The sequence below is a fragment of the Tursiops truncatus genome, chromosome 11, assembly GCF_011762595.2.
Source record: "Tursiops truncatus isolate mTurTru1 chromosome 11, mTurTru1.mat.Y, whole genome shotgun sequence".
NCBI lineage: Eukaryota > Metazoa > Chordata > Mammalia > Artiodactyla > Delphinidae > Tursiops > Tursiops truncatus.
The window spans coordinates 90,337,143-90,358,980 of NC_047044.1; the positions used below are offsets into that span (position 1 = coordinate 90,337,143).

The 21,838-nt window shown below is 36.3% G+C and overlaps 1 protein-coding gene across 9 annotated transcripts in view; it reads left to right on the top strand.

Annotated features, from left to right (window-relative positions):
- Positions 1-21,838, top strand: part of EPS8 (EGFR pathway substrate 8, signaling adaptor) — a 206,080-nt gene that overhangs the window by 131,436 nt on the left and 52,806 nt on the right. For all 9 annotated transcript variants that reach the window (XR_012324515.1, XM_073789010.1, XM_073789011.1 and 6 more), the window contains 9 exons: positions 6,976-7,043; positions 8,045-8,206; positions 10,487-10,636; positions 13,308-13,390; positions 13,966-14,102; positions 17,765-17,838; positions 19,182-19,308; positions 21,039-21,127; positions 21,502-21,576. Coding sequence is in view for 8 of the 9 variants with exons in the window: in XM_073789010.1 (XP_073645111.1) it covers positions 6,976-7,043; positions 8,045-8,206; positions 10,487-10,636; positions 13,308-13,390; positions 13,966-14,102; positions 17,765-17,838; positions 19,182-19,308; positions 21,039-21,127; positions 21,502-21,576 (965 nt within the window). In the remaining variant the exon portion in view is untranslated. The remainder of the gene's footprint in view (positions 1-6,975; positions 7,044-8,044; positions 8,207-10,486; positions 10,637-13,307; positions 13,391-13,965; positions 14,103-17,764; positions 17,839-19,181; positions 19,309-21,038; positions 21,128-21,501; positions 21,577-21,838) is intronic.

Below are 21,838 nucleotides of genomic sequence, written 5' to 3' on the forward strand. Positions count from 1 at the left end.
AGCCCAAAGATTTTTGTTAAGGAGAAAGAGTATTAATCATCTCACAACTACCATAGATCCCAAAGTCTATTTTCAGAAAGCTAAGAAAGGAATAAGGAATAAAAAGTAGTACTCACCTGCAAATGTTAATGTTTATTTTGTGTTGGGAGCAATTTCATAAAATCATAGCTCCAATGATTGAATCTTTAGCTTTTAAGCAGTAAATTTTTATTTCTCCCCTTTTACGTATAAAGCAAGCTGAGGCTCCTTTTTAAGGTGAGGTAATTTGTCAAAGTCACAAAACTTTAAAAAGTTTGATGGTAAGAAAATATAACGGTCAATCTTGTGTAGTGTGAAGGCAATGAACAGCATATTGGTAAAACAGAGGACATAAATAGAGGGATGGAAAGGGGCAAATGCAAGAGACATTTATACGGACGAAAGAACACTCAGCAGTGTATTAGGCTTACAAGTCAGAGGGTTTTAAGTCCCTTGAAGTTGCAGGTAATGTTTCATTCCTCCTTGTAGCTAATACTCACCTCTCCCTCCCAGCTTGCTGTCAACAAACACACACACACACAGTATGCCTTCTCTCCGACAGGCTCCCAATAAACGCCTATGGAATGAATGGTCAGATGCATGAATGACAGTGGAGAAACACGTCCAGGTTTTGAACAAACCTTTGCAATGAACAAATTCTATTTGAAGTTTTAACTATATTTAGTTAACATTGGGAGTGTTTAGCCTCCCAATCTGCGTAGTTTTTTGTAACTAGAAACTTGGTAGAGGAGAGATTTGTAATGTCATTTACTGTGTCACAGTGTGTGCATTTTCTTGAAGATTTCTCCTTTCACAATGATTAAACCAGTTGAATAAATCCTTCAAGAATTCATTTGTTTTCATGGCTGGTACATGGACTTCTCTGGGATATGAAGGTATTACTTAGTGCACTGAAACATGAGTTTCACGGTAATGACCACTGTTTTTTTATACACCGACCACAGGCTAGTCACTGTATCAGGAGTTTCATGCAACTTGGTCTTTTTTATGAGCACACTTTTCAGTCTGACCCCATAATGCGCCATGAAGATTACTTCAGGATGACTCTCGGAGAGGCGTGGGTTTGGGAGGCCAAACGATCTGTGGCTGAATCATGGCACTTTCTACCAAAGGGCTGCCATTTTGAGCAAATGGTTTAGCCTATTGGTCCCAGTTTCCTCAACTACAAAATAGAAACGATAATAATATTGTGGTAAGTTTATAGGAAAAAATAGAAGTAATGAGCCTCTCATGGCAGTGAGGAAGGGCATAGGAGAGTCACTTTTTGTCCTGGGCCCTCAGATTCATCAAGGCTCTCAAATTTAATATTTTACTGTCACCTCCAAATGATGTTATACATCTAATCACAGTGATACTTTGACAGGACCAAGGGGTAATTTTCATCATATGTTTTTAAGCTTACATTCCAGATATCACTAGAAATTTTTTTTTATAAATCCTGTAAATGCAAACTACACGATTATGACAATACGTTAGCTTCTTTTAGATATGTGTTAGTTTATTCAAGGAAAATGGTTAAAATGTGCTGCAGTTTTAATAACCTTATACTGTCCTTTCTTTATTATTGTACAAGAAATGTCAAAGCCAGCATGTCAGAGGCTCTGCGTCACTAAAGTCCCTGACGACATAAATAGGAAATACGTATTAATTTTTCTCTTCTACGGTTTCTTTCTTTTCTTATCTCATGACAGTAACATTTCATTTGTCAGCTGTTAATCAGGGAATTGAAAATGTTATACATTTTTTTCTGGCTAACCTGCTTGTCAATGTCTTTAAGCTTTAAAATTGCTTTTAAGGAACATGCTTGTAAAAAGTATTAAAACATTCCCTTCTGTTGGGGCGTGGCTCCTGTAACCTCTTGTCCATGACTCAGAGGGTCAGTGGTGTGCACACGAGCTTGTGTACTGCCATGTGCTCAGAGGCTGCATTCCTTACCTTTACACCAGATCATTCAGAATCTTTTCCCTTTGGAGTATTTGAGGCTGTTTTTCCCATGTGTCTGGGTCCCAAGCAGCTTTAATAACCCCATATGAACTTTTCCCTGTTGGTAACATGCCTGCTTCTAGCATTGCTTCTGATATGTGTGGGCTGAGAAACTAATAGGAAATCTTGTGAGTAGTGTACATGGGTTCTGAGTGGGGAATTGAGAGACCTTCCCCTTATGCATTAAAATGTGCAGATTTTAATACTAAATATTGTGACGTCTCTGTCTGCCACTCAGAGGACTTATTTTATTTAAGTGTGGATTCTCTGCTGTGTGCTGAACAGCTGAACTTCCTAGAAAAATAACTTTCCTTTAAATTAGATATTGCTAGATTTGGAATATGACCATTTACCTTAAATAATCAGCTGTCTAAAGTCATCCTGTCTCCAGAAAAATGTAAGTTTCACAGAATTATCATTTAGTAATACTTTATTGTCATGACCAACATTTATAGTATTGTTGGGAGACCAGGTAGTGAAAGATAAACATGACAGACAGGCACTCTCTCGAGTTTCATTTTACCTTAAGTTTGAACGTTTTTGTGATATTAGCAAGTAGGAAAATACATTTGTTTTTTTCCTGATTTTCTTTGTTCTTCTCAGGGAGGTACTGGTAAGAAGTGAGCATAAGTAATCTATAAACTATACAGTTCATTCTGTATAATTGACTTGACTGTAAACGTTCCTATATTTTTACATAGTGCTTGACTCAACTTTCTCAGAGCAGTATTCCTGAATATACCACTTTTCTTAATAGATATCTACCCCACGTATTGTTCTTCTTGTACTTATCTTTGTTTTTCTTTCTGTTTCTCTGTGTCTCCTGATCTTGGTTTGGAACTAGACTCTCTGTTTACTTGTCCTAACTGAAGCTCAGGCCAACTCTTATACATTCAGGTGGCACTGAAGGGTTAAAACCCACTTCTCTTATCGCCATACTCATTATTTACAAAGTGTGATTTACTTGGAAAAAATAAATATTCTAAGCAAAACCTATTTGAAATTCTTAAGAAGGAAAAGGCCCTTGATTATATACTGTCAGGAGGTTGGGCGTTGGTAGAGTCAAAATTCTGCTTCGTAGAGTATGTCAGTGCACGTGACTCAGAAAGACACTTTGGCAATTTTTCCACCTCAGCTGAAAGTTTTAAAGCTTCTTTTCTCCTCGGGGATAAGCTATTTTAACGACTTGTTGGACTGGCCAATACAATTAATTCTTAAATAATGTAGTTTTGTAAAAATGACCTTGATTTTAAAAAGTTATCTTGTTCAGATACTGATTTGTCAATCCGTGACTATAGTTGCCTAGATAATGAGAGCTTATAATTTTTACTCAGTGCTTCTTACTGATTCCCACTAAGCCACCTCTCTTCTATGGAAATTATACACTGAACTAGTGAGAAAGGAATTCTCCTTTACTGTGGTTGAAAGTTTTATAAGTGTAAAGTAATATGAACTGTAGCCCATTGTTTTATTTAGGGAGAGGACTACTCAGCAGCTGCTTTTGTGGTACATTTTTTTCTTTTTAATAATCAAGTCCTTATTTTCGAAGCAGCACTTTGTTTTCAGAGAAAGAGAAAATAACAATTTTCTGAATGTTAGCTGTTTCAAATCTTGCTCTTATGCATAAACAGCAATCTAGGCAAACGAGGATTCAGTTTAAATGCTGAGACCTGCATATTGTTATAGTTGTCATTGTACTCATTGAAGCGTTAGATGAAACCTAATTTTTTAAAATTAAGACTTCGTTGGGATCAGTTTTAGGTTCACAGCAAAACTGAGGAGAAGGTACAGAGATTTCCCATATGCCTACACAGCCTAGCCTCCTCCGCTGTCACCAGCCCCCCAGAGTGGTACATCTGGTACAACTGATGAACCTATTGTAATATATCATAATCATCCAAAGTTCATTGAAACCTAAGTTTAAGTTCCTGATCCGGAAGTAGAATATCAGTTTTCGCAGCAGCGTATCAACTCAAGAATGCTAAAATGATGCGTTACAGGATTTTCGTCTTTGGTGACTGAATTCTTCCATCTTTCTGGGTTTGTATATTGTGGTCCATGGGATAAAAGCTATTAGGAAAAACAGTGAAACACAATCAGTGGTACTGTAACCAAGTAAAACCTGTTCCTGCCTCTAATTGATTCAGAGAGAGAGACTATTTGACCGTGATTTACGCTCTTAATTTGGAAAGAAAAAAATTTCAACTTAAGGAGATAAGATGTGGTAGATGAGTTGCCACTTACACAGATTTTGCGACAGTAGCTTCCAACCTTGGCTGCATGTTAGAATTGCCTGGAGAGCTTTTCCAAATCCCAGGGCCCAGATTGCATCCTGGGCCAATTACATTAGAATCCTGGGGGGCGTGGGGGGCGTGGGGGGCGTGGGGAGCGCAGGATTTTTTTTAAAGTTCATTCTAATGTGCCTCCAAGGTTGAGAACCATTGTTAGAGAAAGTCGTGAACATCAGGAGAGACTTTATCTTGAGTATCATGGAGACTTTATTTAGGCTTTTCACACTGTTTTAAGGCTTTGGGTGAGATTTTTCAGGCTTAGGAGCATAATTCCTATTTACAGCTGTACTTGAGAATACATGTGATTTTCATAAAAAATAAATGTACTATAATTGCCTTTTAGGAGCCTTCTCTCAAAATTTCCTATTAAAATGTTAATAGTCACTTTTATTTATTCATTGACTTAAATCACTGAAACCACTAGTTTATTTATAAATCCATTTTATGGCATTTATACATTTTTAGGATTTTTAAAGGTAATTTCTTGTAACACATACACCTTATTTATTGTGTAACATGAGAGAGAAAGAGCTTAGGAATTCCTAAAATGGATCCTTGATTTGGAAAATTAGAAATGGTTCCATATCTTTTAGGCAAGCAGAGTAATCAGTTAACATCATGCTGTTTATGAGTACTATCAAATAGTGTTTTTCTATTTTTGTAAAGTACGTTTCTGTGGGATTGAGAAACTACGTGTTAGGAAATTTGGGGGAACAAAGTCTTACTATTTCATAATGAGAATATTTAATTACAAAACATAATATTTTTGACCTTCGACTGTGTTTGCCAATCACTTATCTGAAAGACTCAGAAAAGCATTTGAACATCCTGGTGTCGCCGTATCAAAATTGGACACCATGGCAAGCACTGCCATTTCTTTTAGTGTCCTCAGATCAGACCAGAGGAAACAGAACTACCCTCATGTTCTGAGTTGGCCGTGGAGAATTGTGTTAGAATACGATGAATCAGTGATTCTGAAATATTGATCATTTCTAAAAGTGCTTTTCTCAGATATGTCCCTGAGTTATCCATTGTATTTTAAAAGTTATAATGGTTTTCCCAAGGAAAATTATCCATTTGTTAATATCTCACATTGATTAATCCTCAGCTAATAATCAGAAAAATTATGGTTGTTCACTTTTTAAAATATGTAAATTAAGGTTTATGTTTTGTCATAACAGAATAGAAAATTTTAGGTGAAACCAGATGTTTCTTTTTGGTCACATTGTTTTGGTAGGACCAGATGGATCATACTTCTTCAGATCATCATCCAAACAGAAAAAGAAAGGTAGCAGATACTGAATTTTGTAGTGTGTCTGTTTTTATTAAGTAACTTTAATGCTGCAAAAGCAAAAATAGAATATATTGGAATAATATCATAGTGATATAATATAAGGCATATTTATATTTTCATGTAAGCATTAAGATAAATGTAAATGAAAAGTCACTAATTGTATCAAAGTTTAAAAAATTCTATGTGTTAACATTCTTAGTCTGTATATGTGCTTTATATTTTTGTACTTGCTCTGCTTTTATGTTCAGCAGAACTTTTCAACTTCTGTTGTTTTAGGAAAATCTAAAAGTTTCTATACTACCTGAAAGAAACAGGTTTATATTTGGGAAAAACAAAATGGTTATTAGGAAAGCTAAGGTGTGTGTGTGAGACAGAGAGAGAAAGAGATAGAGACAGAGAGACAGAATTTTACTACTGTAGGAGTCTTGAAGTTTGATCTTATTTCTTTAACCCTTGTATTTTGCAATAAGGGTGCTGAGATCCAGAGTTTTGCCAAGTTCAATCTCCTACTTAATGACAGAGCCCAAGTGAGAATCAAAACTCTTCTGGTTCCCACTTAGAGCTCTTTTTCACCATAGCATGCTGCTTTAGAAAAAATAGGGCAACTGCAAATTTACAAATAATCAAGTTGCTTGATTAGAAAGCAGCAAATACAAAATATTGCCTTCACATATTTTATTTTGGTTTTGCAGCATTTTACAAAAGAAAAACAAAGGTTGCTTTTTGCTTTTTCAATAGTTGGTGCAGAAACTTTCTACCTAACTTTCTTATTGTTTCTAACAGCTTATATCTACAATTCTGAGTATCACATTTGTGTGTTCTGTAGATGTGTGAAAATTGTTAAAGTTTAATGGCAGTGAGTATGATTGACTCTCCTTTAACACTCTCCATGGTGTGGATGTGGTGAAACATGTTCCTTGCAGTGTTTATTATTTTAATAATGTAGTCTAACTCATATAATACAGCATCTGTGACAGTATCTGCAGTTCCATTTTGTTCTCAGTGCATTAAAAGATGAAATTTACAAGCCAGTTTTTATCTTTTTGTCAAAGAAGAGGTCCCTGATTAATAAAATCTTTACACAAGATAACTTTTTCTTACAACATTAATAATCTTGTTAACCTTTGGGATTCAGAACACTTACGTTGGGTCAAATTGTTCTTGCATATAATGTAAGCTTTCTCATGACTTTTTCATTTAATGTGAACGATGAGTATTTTCAGATACACCACACAGTGGTGACTTATACTACTGTACTACTGTACTTATATATGAGATAGACTAGTTTTAGAGATGGCCACGAGACACTGATATATGAACATCAGCCCACTCATGGGTAAATAATGGCTTTTTCAACTTCTTTTCCAGAACAAAGGAAGAATTATGCACGGGATAGTGTCAGCAGCGTGTCAGATATATCCCAATACCATGTTGAAGTAAGATGCTTTGATGTTTGCTAACTTTAGAATGAAGCTTGAGGGACATAAAAATTGGTAGTAAAATCAAAGTTATGTTTTATTTCATTTCTATGATGTTGTAAATGGTGTTGACATGTTTTCTTTCAGATTTTTACAAAGCAGATGTTAAATATAGAAGTATCTTGTTAATCTGTTTTCATAGAGAATAAATTAAAATGATAACTAGTCATTTATCATTGTCAGCCTTATTTTGGTTAAAAACAGGACCAAGGCTTCTATTTTGTATTCTGGAATCTTCTTGAAATAAGCCTTGACAGTTTCAGTGGATGGTTTAGTTTTACTTTTAGTTTTGTCTAAAGTCATTACTAGTTCTGTTTAAGCAATGGTTTCTTTTTTTTAGTTTTTCCTCTATTGCTGTCTTTCAAGATATTTGCTCTTAATTGGAATCTACTTGGGTGGACATTTGCTTATTATAATGGAAAATATTTAAGTAGGAAGTAATTTTTAAATTGCTCTTATTTTCAAGTTTCTAGGTCCTCAAGCATGCTTAATTACATTTAAACAGTTTTGTTTTAGTAGAGTGAAAAGTTGGACAGTTGTTACAGACTAGAATTGCTGTTGCTGCTGTCAATTACCAACGTCTGTAGTTTTCAAGCTGCCTTGTAGATTGCCTTCTATTGTTCAGCATTTAAATAACCAAAATGGAATAAAATGGATTAACTAAAGAGAATGTTATTTAATCTGTTTAGAGTTGGTTTTTGTCACGTTTATGTAGTTCCACAAGGCTCAGTATTAAACAGATTTAGATATTTTATGATTCAAGGCATCATTTCCTCTATTCAACAAAAACCTGTTTGACCTTATTATCCCAATAAGGTAACCATGAAGTTCTAGAGTACTTTGTATTTGTCTCTCCCCTCTCTACTAGCTGACTTCAGTTAGTTTAACTTGCTATTTTTTTGGAAAATGTTTAATAAGAGACTGTGTGTGTTATGTTTTTTCTTTTTGCCAATCATAAGCACTTGACTACCTTTGTTCTGGATCGGAAAGATGCTATGATAACTGTTGACGATGGAATAAGGAAGCTGAAATTGCTTGATGCCAAGGGCAAAGTTTGGACTCAAGATATGATTCTTCAAGTGGACGAGAGAGCTGTGAGCCTGATTGATTTAGAATCAAAGGCAAGTTGGAAATATTTATACTATTTTATTTTCAAGAAAGTCCACAAATACTTATGTTTACAATTAGATCAGGTTGTTTGAAAATGGGTAAAAATTTAGCAACGTAAAATATTCTTGTCAGTCATTTTGAAGAAAAAGTGTCATACTTTATGTACTTTATGCATGTGAAATCATGTTTTTAAACTAGAGATAGAGGGATACAATGTTTTTTTAACCATGTATGATGAGATGGAAGAATTGAGGAAAAAATGCATCGTGCTAAAATAAGGCCCCTGGGGACTTCCCTGGTGGCGCAGTGGTTAAGAATCCACCTGCCAATGCAGGGGACACGGGTTCGATCCCTGGCCCGGGAAGATCCCGCAGGCTGCAGAGCAACTAAGCCCTGTGCGCCACAACTACTGAGCCTGTGATCTAGAGCCCACGTGCTGCAACTACGGAGCCTGCGTGCCACAACTACTGAAGCCCGTGCGTCTTGAGCCCATGCTCCGCAACAATAAAGGTCACTGCAATAAGCCCGCACACCGCAACGAAGAGTAGCCCCCACTCGCTGCAACTAGAGAAAGCCCATGCGCAGCATTGAGGACCCAATGCAGCCAAAAATAAATAAAAATAAATAAATTAAAAAAAGAGAAACAATTGCACTGATACCAAAAAAGTAAAATAAAATACGGCCCCTGTAGGGCACTATTCTTTCTTTTTTTTTGTTTTTGGCAGTACACGGGCCTCTCACTGTTGTGGCTTCTCCTGTTGCGGAGCACAGGCTCCGGACGCGCAGGCTCAGTGGCCATGCCTCACGGGCCCAGCCGCTCCACGGCATGTCGGATCTTTCCGGACTGGGGCACGAACCTGTGTCCCCTGCATCAGCAGGCGGACTCTCAACCACTGCGCCACCAGGGAAGCCCTGTAGGGCACTATTCTTTATGACACATATTAATTACATGCTATGCCAAACCATATCCCAGTGATATGGTTTGAACCCCAGTGAGTGAACTAGGATAAAAAGGTTTGTGTGTATGTACATTAACTTCCACCAGGTCAACACTGGGCACCTTTCTTTTACACAGCTACTCGGGTGAGATGCTGGAGCTCTTAAAAAAGGCCTTCTCTGAGCTCCATCATCTAATAGGCATTTGAGTTGCTAAGATAAAGACAACAACTCTTTGTTGTCTGATAGGAGTCGGGGTAAAATTTGCCCTTTCATCTCATTCATTGAATTCTGTGAGAGAATAGCAACTAAGAGCTTCTCTAATCCTCATAGTTTCAAGTAATTGTAGAGGAGAGATATTATTTAATTTGCTTTTGCAAAGAAAGAAAAGTTATTATCTCTCTAGTATGGCTCATAAATTTCATTCTAATTTAATGGAACCTGCATTTTTTGTTTCACCTTTTCTGGGTCCCAGGGAGTCAGGACTTAGAATAAATTTATGGTGTGATGTCTATGTGCTGTCTGTAATAAAAGTTATTGTTATTTTTTATGTTCTAGTTATCAGGGATATTGTATTTTGTTTACTTAAAAACCCCCACAATGTCTCCTGTCAATTCCATCATGACACCACTCGCTACTTGTGTAAGGCCATTAGTGTTAGGATAAGCACCTTAAATATATCTCATTAAATAATATTCACTTTCACAAGACCAAATATCTTAATCATTTTGAAGAATGTATTTTTTAGTAAGATTTTTCTGACCATGCTGTTTGACATTTTTGGCTGGAAAAACTTACATAGTGAATTTTTTCATCTGAGAGATTCAGTGAAATAAAAAGTGTACAAATGATGTGTCATTCTCATCTCAGTCTAACATTTGTGATCACTGAAGGTAGAAACTAAGAGTATGACTGTACAGTGTTCAAGTAAAATAAACAAACAAAAAAACCCAAAACTACATAGCCACAGGGAAAAGAATACCAGGTAATATGGTGAATAACTGTGGAAAGAGGCCTCAGTTTACCTATTTTGCTCTTAAAGGCATCATCTCTAGCCCGTAATCTTAGGAAATCAGTAATGCTAATTTCAGTATTTCTTCTGTTTATTAAGAACACAACTACATTCCTTTGTTAAATATTTCCATTTTTGTTGCTCTTTCTCCCATCCACCAGGCTTGTTATCTTTGCTGCCTACTTGTACCTAATCATCCTCCAAATTTACCGTGTTTACTAGCATCCATTGTCAGTGTGATTTGCATACTTTAAAAATTATTGGTAGGATGTCTAGAGCTCTTTGTGGGATGGATTTTATATAGGTAATGAAAAATAAGGCAAGTTATATTTTTACTTTGTAGAATGAACTGGAGAATTTTCCTTTGAACACAATCCAACACTGCCAGGCTGTGATGCACTCCTGTAACTATGATTCAGTTCTTGCCCTCGTGTGCAAAGAGTCAACTCAGAACAAGCCCGATCTTCATCTTTTCCAGTGTGATGAGATTAAGGTAAAAGAAGGGTGAATTTTCTTTCCCTTTAAGCACATGTTCCAGCAGCTTTTGATTATCTACTTCAGTCACATGGCTAGTAGGTACTAGATTTTTAGTTTCTTAGGATTTTGTAAGGAAAACAAATACCTCGGTATCTTCCCTAGGGTTTCCAGGCTAAGTAAATAAAGAGGAGATAGAATAGTATTAAAAGAAAGAAATCAGATGCATTCTGTTTATTAAAACAAAGGTGTGGATAATACATTAAATTCTTCACTGAGGAACTTGGACTTATAATTAAAGATTGATTCTTCAAAAATCATTCTTCATGGACAAGAAATAATCATGTCATCCTATTTTATTCTGCACGAATCACATAGCATGGATTATTGCAATGAAACACTTGGACATTTTCCATGATATCGATCTAAGGTTCACTGTTTAATTATGTGACTGGAATAACTCCTCAAGATATGTAATCCCCTATTGATAATGTGAAAATAGTTGAGCATAGTTACCAGTAATAATATGCCATACGCTGAAGATTTGTATTTCAAAGTACACTGTACTTTTCAAATGATTATAACTTGTGATGCTTTATTGGACATTAGAATTTATCTTCAAACTTGAATCTTTATTTCATGAGTTGATTTCTCTAAAAGGGAAATCATTTTTGGTTGAGTTGATTGGTGCTTCGCCAAAGCAGTGTTTTATCACTGTGACTGCATGTTATAACATATACAGGCAGTTTTTATCTTAAAGAAATGCCGGGAGATTAGCATGAAGTGTCACTTGATGTTTTCTGTAATTCTTTGACCTTAAAATCTTAAAATTAAGATTGACTATGAATTGTGTATTTTATAATTTTCTTTTAATTTCAATTTATGTCATAAATGATTTTCTAAAAATCTTACTTGAAAAGAATTATGGCAGTAGATAATTTGTATACGTAATGTTCATCAAACTTTTATATAGTGCCTTTTGAAAGTCATAAAGCGTATTAAGAATTTTGCAAGGTTAGATTTATTAAATCAGTAAGGATTAAGATGAATATTTTGCTCTGAAAATATAGTGAAATTTAATTCAAACATTTTAAAAACAGAGAACTATGCTAAAAGACATTTTAAATCTGGTGTTTGCTTCAGCGCTCTAAAATCCCTCCCTGGAAACTAAGAGTTATTGGGCTGAGTGAAGTTTCTGGATTTCAGTTTTGAGGATAAAAGGTTTGCTTTATTTGATAGGGCATGATGATATTGATGGGTCCAAAACAGATTTACTGAATGCTGTTTTGTCCTCATTAAAAGTCAAGGACCACTACACAGCTATATGCCTTTACCCATTGGTGCACATATGAGATGGATGTTTTTTCTTGCCCCATTAAAAATATAAATGCAATGAAATGTGTGGTTTCTTTTCTATGGGCCGTCTTGCAACATCAGTTTTGTGTTTTAAAGTTTCTTTATCAGGGGACTTTACACAAAACTCCTGCTCACCTATGTAGTAAATTTTTTCTTAGAAATATGATGGCCAACCCCACACCCTGCCCATAGGAAATTCAGGATTCCTAGGCATCTTCAGTTGTATTTTCCCACATAATAGAAAGCCTTTGAAATGACGTTCGTAATGTCTTCCTAAAACGAGGATGTTCTTATGGAAGTGAAGCCCGACTAGGATGCATTAGCGTTCTCGTTTAATAGCCGTGTGACCTAGGCCGAGTCATCATATAAGTATTCCTCAGTTTTATTAATTATAAAACAAGAAGAGCAGATTATATGATCTTTAAGTATCCTTTCAGTTCTAAAATTTTATGATTACCTGGACTTATGGTAAAAGAGTATAATATGTATGTATGTATGTGTGCATATATGTATTTGAGAAAAACATCCGTAATTACAGAGAACAAGCAGGCACAAAATAGAAGATAAATACATCCCAGCAAGAACCTAATATACAGTAATAATCACTGGCTAAATAAACTTCAGAACCAAACAAAATAAATTTCTTAGCTGCTAATCTCTTATTGGTTCCCAAGAAAACCAAATTAAACGTTCAAGGGTTATTGTTGGAAAAGGATCGGAAAGGTCAAACCATTTAGAGAAAGTTAATTTTTATGAACGTGCAATGACAAAATAAAGGGGTTATCACAAAGGTTACAACCTAGTGTTGGGGTCCACCCCGTGACAATGTGGGTTCGTCTTAAACTGGGAGTAGCGCTGCTGCAACTGAGTGGTTTCCACCAGTTAATGGGGGCCCAGTGGATGGGGAGGACGGGGGAAAGGAGGGATGCTGCTCCACATGCTGGTACTTCTGATTCCTTCACTTCTTCCCAGGCATAGCTATTGACCCATTACATTTTCAGCATGTGTTTATACTTTCAGCATATGCAAATCCTTTTTCTCTTTGCCTTTATGCAAGTATAGCTTTAAAAAAAAAAAAAAAAAAACCTAAAGGAATCTGGATTAAATAATCTTTAAAAATTCCTTCAGTTTTCCAATCCTGTCATTACAAAGTTCACTTAAAAAAACTGGAAGTGTTATGTTTCGAAAGCAGATTTAAAAAAAATAAAATGGCTTCTTTGCATCAAGACATTTTTGTTTTGGACAGGGAACATAATCCCTTTTTCTGTTTTAACCTACATATCAAGACAAAAAAAAAATCCATAAGCCCCCAGGTAACTTGTCTTTCATTGCAGGCAAACCTAATTAGTGAAGATATTGAAAGTGCAATCAGCGACAGTAAAGGAGGGAAACAGAAGAGGCGGCCTGATGTCCTGAGGTAAAAACATGAAAAGAAATTAAGGGCTAGAATTGGTGTGTTTTTAAGTCTTTTTTTTCCTCTAAAAATGAAAAAAAATATATTTTCAGTGAAGGTATATTATTATATTTTGCAGATTACAACGTGTAATCTCAACTCATTTGCTCTCGCAAGTTTGTCGGTGTATGTGTGTGTGCCTTTTCTCTCCGTGATTCTGGTCTTTCTCTGATACGGCTCCTTCTACTTGTGTTGTCACAGAGACCCATGAACCAATGTGTGGCATTTTAAGGCAAGGTAGCCAAAGGGACTATAAACAGATGTTAGGTCTCTAGTTGGTTAACAGCCTTTGCAAATCATAGGAGACCCAGAAAAAATGTTAAACCTGGTTTTCAGCTGATTTGAAAATGTTCTATATTTTTATATTTCATATACATTTATAAATATACATAACATGGCATGGTTAGGAAATCCTTGTTTTTCTACCCCTTGACATAGTTCTTCTTGAGGTTGAAGGACTAATACCATCAAATTGAGAGAATTGATGTATTGTAGAAATAGAGATGGTAGAAATTCAGTTTGTTTTCATCTGTTTTTAGGATGATTTCCAAAGCAGACCCTGGTATACCGCCTCCACCCAGAGCTCCCGCCCCTGTGCCACCTGGGACTGTGACCCAGGTGGATGTTAGAAGTCGGGTGGCAGCCTGGTCCGCGTTGGCAGCTGACCAAGGGGACTGTGAGTATTTCCAGGGATTGGTGCTTATTTATCATTTACTTTGAGTTGTGACCTAGTTCTTGTTTTCAAAATCTGATGCTGATTTCTGAGCTGAAACTTGAGGTTAGTTTTGTCAAAATAAATCTTTCTTAAAGGAAAGTTAAGCCTTGGGCACTGTAAGATTATTGTCTCTGAGAGTTCAGACCAGTCTTAATAAATATCGTGTTAGGAGTAGACTCTTTTCTTTCTAAAGCAGTCAAAGAGAGGAAGTTTGACTCAACTAATAATTAAAAGAATGGTAATATTATATATACCAAACAGGAGACGATCAATATTTTTTTAAGATAATACTTCAAGTTCTTTCCATTATTATTATCTTACCACTGTCCTCTTTTGGACAAACTGTTTGTGGTTACAAGGACAGGATGTCAGGGCAGGGGTAGGGTGACGGAAAAGGGCTAAAATGCATTCACCATCGGGTAAACTTGCCCAATGGACCCTATGTCTGTACCATCATTTTACCATGACATTCTTCTTTAAAAACAAATAATCATGGCAAAGAACATAGTGTAACCTTTTATCTGACAGAATGTTTTACTAAGTCTGAAATTTTTATAACTGGAAAATGCCTTAAAATATGTTTGGTCCAATCTCTTCATTTTAAGGGTGAATAAATTGTGATCCAGTGGGTCTGAATTTGATGGAGACCATAGCCTCATTCTTTTGCCTCCTAGTTCAATGTGATTTCTTAAATCTCTTATCCTTTATCTAATAAAGCATTATTCATGAGACTCTAACAGTGTAGTTAACCTACGGAACTTGATTGCCAAAATGAGTGATACTGGACTGTACTTTGAGTCTGGAGAGCCAAAATCTGGGCTCTGGAGCAAGACAGGGACCTACCTGTGCGACCTTGTGAAGTTATGCCTTACTTGCAGAATGGGGATAATTCCTACGTTGCTGTGAGTCTGAAAGCAAATAATGTCTATAATAGTACCTGGAACAGTATAGTAGACATCCATTTTTGCCAAATTGAGTTCATTTTATTTTATCAATTGCTTTCCATTTTATTTAGATTCCCATGTTCTTAAAGTTATTTTCACTTTACATATAAACCCAGCTACCGAACAGATGAAAGAAAGAAATCTTTGAAGCATCCGCTTTTCAAAAATAAAGTAACAGAATTATTATTTACTGTAATGTTATAGCAGTTTCTGTCTTTAGGAATTGTATACATTTCTATCAATCCACTTTGTATTTACAATTTTATGTTTAAAAACTAAACGGGAGTTTACAGTGTTTTCTGCTTCTTGTGTACTTACAATATTTTTGCTACTGTTACTATTTTGTAGAGGGGATGTAGGTTTTATTTTGAGAGAAGTCAAAATGGTTTTTCTTGAAGTTGAGGAAGGATAAGACATCTTAAGTTTTCAGACATTCTGAATAAACCTGTAAAAACATCTGTAAAACCTAATATAATGTACAACAACAAAAATTTATTCCCGGGAGTTTCTGAGCCCTCATTAGATTTTGTCTGAAATACTCTGTGCAGTCTCATCTATTTAAATTACAGTTAGGTAAGGTTTTCAGAACTTCTGGTTTACTACCAGGTCAAACAGAACACACCACTTACCACATGAGGTTCTGTCCAGCGTGCAGGCTCCAGGCCAGTTGGAAAACCCTCCAAGAGGAGTATCCCCCTGGTCCCTCTGAAGGCTCCAGCTGACTCAGGCTGGACAACTCCTTCTTTGGACCCTTAACGTAGCTCTACCCCTTACTGCAGAATAGACCTCTGTAGAATAGTGGCAGTGTGGCACTGGCAGTGTGGCAGTGGCAGATGCTAGTAGCGCCGCAGATTATGAAAAATCCGAGAAATACCGCATCTCTCTCACTGTGCCGTCTGAATGATATTTGGGGACCTACTGGAGTTCCTGATAGCTGTAGTTCAGCTTCAACTTACTGCCCTCTGGAGTGCACTAAAACCAAGACAGCAGCTAACCGTGTGTAAAGCAGCAGCTAACTGGCAAGATTTCATATGTTGAAATTTCACCGATTAAGTTTTGTAAGACTGAGCGATTTCTTCCCCTTTTTTGGCAAGTATTCCATTTAAGGGTAAAGTTAGGCATAGAGGAGGCATAGCAGTTTTCAGTATTTTTTGCAGTTCTCTGTATTGAACATCAAAAGTCATGATGATCCATCATGAGTTGTATTTCCATTAGTGATGATACAGTTTTTCTGTTTCATCCATCCATTTTTCTTTCATTTCATCTACTGAGAAATCTTTGAATGAGTATCTGTGTTTAGTGGAAGTGTTAACTGACCTGTACCAGGATGGAGTTCATGATAATGATCATGATTAACATCATGGTCTAGCCAACTGAGCTAATGCAAGACTTTGGTTCTATTTTTTTTGTTTTTGCGGTACGCGGGCCTCTCACTGTTGTGGCCTCTCCCGTTGCGGAGCACAGGCTCCGGAGGCGCAGGCGGGCCCAGCCGCTCCGCGGCATGTGGGATCTTCCCAGACCAGGGCACGAACCCATCCCCTGCATCGGCAGGCGGACTCTCAACCACTGCGCCACCAGGGAAGCCCAAGACTTTGGTTCTTTAATTTGCAAATTCTTGTAGGTATTTCTACTTATAAAGTTTATGGCTTAACATGATAATGAACCCAACATTGTGGGTTTTAAGCTTAATTAGACTACAATTTTAGAAGCACTTTACTATCAGAACCCCCAAAGCTTTACTGTTGTCATGATGTTAGATGGTATGAAAATTAGGAGCTTTAGAACTTAGAACGTAGTCGGCCCATTTTAAGAAGTAGGTGCTTAGCCGCACGCATGGCCGGGACAGCTGTGTCCGGTGGTAGAAGCAGCTTAAGTGGCTGAGCCACAGCCCTCGCCGCCTCCTCATAATTCCTGGCTTTTCACAGGCAGATAAACGCCAGCTGAGTCGGAGCCGGTGCTCGGACGTGACGAGCGGGGGCTTGGAGAGGAAATGAGATAGTCCTCCCATGGGGATGCTCCTGGGACAGACCCCTGGATGTGCTTTTCCATCTGTCCTTACAGCAAGCCCGGGAAATGTAGACAGTCGGCTGCTCTGTCCTTTTGGAGGCCTCGGAAGCTCCGGGCCGCACTTAAGCAGCTGATCCTCCTGATCGCCTAACCCAGGTGTTGCCCCTTGTAACCGGCAGGGCCGCATAAACCCAAAGTGGGAGAGAGGAAAACAACCCATTTGGGGCATGTTCTATGAGAAGCCACCTGGTCGGCAAGCAGTGGGAAGGAGAGAAAAGACGGCTTGGGCCTGGTCCCCCGGGACCTTGGAGTGCCAGTGGTGGGAAACACGGCCAGGACCTCGTGGGTTTCTATTTTTTTCTTGTGTAGGAATTAAAGGGTACTAAGTTAGGGTTGGTTCCACTGGCAGCTGACTTTGGAAAGAGAGAGAATAGAGGGGAAATTACAGTGTAAATCAGTCCCATACAAATGGAAAGCCAGTACTGCAGCCCTGCCAAGTGTGGTAGCAAGGATGCACGTCAGAGGTGATGGGCACAGCTTTGACTTTTGTACCCAGTGGAGGTGTTTCCTTTTGCAAATGATGCTCTTTTCTAGCCAGTTTGCATGTTTGATGATCTATATTGGTATCACTTAAGCAACAGGTTGAAAGATACATGATTCTCTTTTCTTTAGTTGAGAAACAAAGGAATTATTATCAGCAGGAAGAAACACCTGAGGTGATGGCAGCCCGCATTGACAGAGATGTGGTAAGTGAAATAGTCATCTTTATATCTTTGGCTTTTTTTTTAAAGGAAAAATTATTAACAGGGAAAATTAGGTTGCTTTCAATAAAGGTATTTTGTGGAAACCATATTTTCTCTTTCCAGTGGTGGTTAGGCCCTTTGAATTATTTTTTTAAACTATTTTTGCCTTTATGCCAATATTTAATTAGTAGACTAAGGCTGTGATAGAACTAGACTATCAACTGGTTTGCAGAGGAATTTAAGCTGAATCATCAAGATTTGAGGGGTTTTTCTTTTCTCATAGTTTGTAGCCCATAATTGAAATATCTTCTACAGTTGTCTTCCTGGCATTTACTCTAAAATATTTTATAATGCCCGAAAGATAAAAGTTATGTGGCATTTCTTAAGGGTAGATAAGTACATTTTAATGCTTTCTAAAGGATAAGGCTGTATTTGTTTTTATTTCTCCATAGTAATTTCCTTGCAGAATGACAATGTCCTGTGACATAATCATAAAATATGACATCAGCATAATTACTTTTTATACTCTACTTATGTTCTCAGCTTATTTGGAAACAAATATTTAGAGGAATTTGAAGTTTGGAATTTAATTTTTACATCACAGTATTACTTGTTAATACTTAAAACTTTATTTAATACTTAAAAGCTTATTTAACCTCAGTTTTTACTCTTTAGTTAAAAGAATGTCAAGTTTCACACATAAAAGAGAAAGTCAAGTAAGACTATAGTATGTATAATATAATATGTATAATATAATATACAATATAGTATAATCAAAGTTGATCTCATGATCTCTGAAAGCATAGTGCATCATTATTTCTGTTTTACCCAGAAGAAATGCTTATTAATGCCTATTATTGCAGATTATCTATGTGTTTATTTATCATAACACTCTAGAGCCCTTTAATTCCATGAAATAACATTGTCAGTGCTTTACTGGAAAATTTATTAGAAAAACAGAAATGCTCAGTGCTGTTCTAACAAAGTGTTTCTTGGAAATTTTTCCCCTAACTTTATGTGGGCGAACACAATGAAAAAATCAGAGTAATTGAAAATAATTAATAATCTGAATAGATATTGTGAATGCTTTCTTTATGGTATTAAAAATAGAACAAAATTAAGCTAAAGAAAAATGTAAATGTTAGACTTTAGCCACAGGTATATTTAGTTCAAAACTTTTTCTTAGAATTAGTGATAAACCTGAAATTTGCATGTGGGAGGTGTTCCTTTTTCTTTTCTTTCTTTCTTTTTTTTTTTTAACTTTCTGATTTTCCTTCACAGTGTACAGCTAAGGCAAAAATAGTTTTCTTTTGTTTTATATTTTATTCTGTAATTTCTAATTCCAGCAAATCTTAAACCACATTTTGGATGACATTGAATTTTTTATCACAAAACTCCAAAAAGCAGCTGAAGCATTTTCTGAGCTTTCTAAAAGGAAGAAAACTAAGAAAGGTAAAAAGAAAGGACCAGGAGGTAAGTTGGATTTTCTTAACCTTCTAAAGACCATTCAGAATGCCAGTGCTAGGCAGAGTTTCTGCCCTTCTGAGTTGTTCAATAAGACTCCATTGAGCAGGGACCAAGGTCCCTTTTCTGGTTTTGAGATAGCACCAGTGATGTAGGCAGAGATTAAGATGAGCCTGGGGAAGAGTCCATTTGGTCCCAAGTTGGCTACAGTAAAGAAAGACTCTAGGACACTTTACCTAAATTACAGAGACTCTGAGATTCAGTAGTGACCATATGTCTATAGTTTTCATTAGTCATTATAAAAGTAATGTCTGTTAAAGAAAGTCATAGCACCATTCTTCCCATATTTGAATTTATTTAATTGTAAATATAGAACCTCATTATTTTGTTAAATAAAAGGATTGACTTTTCTCATTAAAATAGTTCAAAATGTTAGTGAATTTTAATTTCTTATCACAAAACACCAAACAGTACATTCGGGTCACCTACAAGCAGTTTTTAAGTGTGCTGTGGTTCAGCTATTTAAAATGACCTCAAAATGTATAAAATTATAATTATGGAACAAAATGGTGTAGATTGAAATATATAAGGGAATAGTAAATAAATATTCCTTTTATTTCACATGACTTCCACATCTTTCTCTAGCTCTGTCTATATCATAAGCATGTGACCTGTAGACTTGTTTTCTAGATGGATGGATGTGGATATACCTCACCTCCATACATTCTGAAATCAAGTATTACTGCTTTCTGATGTCTCAAACCACTTACTCCTCTTGTACTGTTTACGAAGGGTATACTATCTTCTTGGCCATCCAGATTCAAAGCCATAGATTTTTTTATGAGTCCATTCTCTAGCTTATAACCAACATTGATTTTATTTTTTCGGTCCCTTGTACCCAGTTTTTTCCTTTTTCATTTTCATAACTAGCACTGCTTCCAGCTGCCTCATTTTTTACCCAGCTTTCTAAGCAACCCTCAAGGCTTTAGTCTTCCATTCTATGAGGACAGTCTTCTTAAAGCTCGAAGTTGGTCACTTCATTCTTCTGCTGGAAAGCATGTTAATCCCATGTTCTACTGATATAAGTCAAACTCTGGCGGTTGAGGTCTGGCAGTCAAGGTCATTCACAATCTAACCTTGATCTGCTTTTCCATTCTCATGTTTCTTTGCTTTTATGTTTGTTGTTTCATGTACATGCAATTTCCTTTTTCCATGTTTTTGCTAATGCTGTTTTTATCCAACCATGATGTTTTTCTTACCAAATTGCCCTGGAACAAACTTTTCAAATCCCATCTTAAAAGCTGCTTTCCCCATGAAACATCTTTAAGAATACATTTCCCCATCTGTAGTCTCTTTTTAAGCTCTCAGTTGACATATCTCTGTTACTTATCTGATTCATGTCTTCTATAGATTTTAAGGCCTTTAAGAGTAACTTATACTTCTGTATAGCCTTCACTGTGATAAGCACAATGATTGGTACATAGAAGGGCTACAATATAAATTTATGGAACTGATGAGTAATCTGATAGTGTCTAAGGGTAGAGGAATCCATTTCAAATGTTGGATCACCTTAATTTATTGCAGTCAGACTATGAGATGTGGGAGGGTAACTAGGTAGCATGATATCTGATGTGATCATCAAATTTTACAAACATAAATGTGTTTTTAAATTTTTTTCATTGAATAAGTTTTCTTGGAACTCTGCTCTCATCTACCCCTCCTCCCATTTATTTCTTTAGAGGGTGTTTTAACACTGAGGGCAAAACCTCCACCTCCTGACTTATTTATTGACTGTTTCCAAAAGTTTAAACATGGATTTAACCTTCTGGTAAGTGAAATTTATTAATATACAATTAAGAGAAACAAACGGAAGAGATCAAAGTCTAGCCAGGATGTACCTGATCAAATTAAGAGATTAAATTGTTGTTATAGATTTTTTTTTGTATGTGTTTTGATTTGCCTTTCATTGGAAGAGCAGATTGCAAAAATCTGTATATCTAAGAGATTTAATCAGAAAAGAATGACTCCAGTCTTTTAAAATGAAATTCTCCTAATCTAACTCACGCTTGCTAATTAAGATACAAAAAAGTGAAACTAGTAGTAAAAACCTCTTCTCTGAGTCTATGTTGAACCTTTTTGAATGTCTGCCTTTGTCTCGATTACATCATAGTAATAGGCTTGCCTGATTGTTTAATGTTACAGGCCAAACTGAAGTCTCACATCCAGAATCCTAGTGCTGCAGATTTGGTTCACTTTTTATTTACTCCATTAAATATGGTAAGATTTTATTAATTTAAGAAAGTAATTATTCTTAGCATGTTTTCAACCCCACGTGTCTGTCTAGATTATCTAGGCAGTTTTTCTTCCTTGCCTTGCATGGGTACTATTTCTTTTGCCATCTACTGTGAACACCGAGTATGTGAAATTTGAGAGTTGAAAAGAACCTTAGAAATCATCTAGTCCAAACACCTGATTTTATAGCTGAGGAAACTGATGTCTCTGATAGAGCTAGGGAAATGAAAAGAAATAAAGACTTATT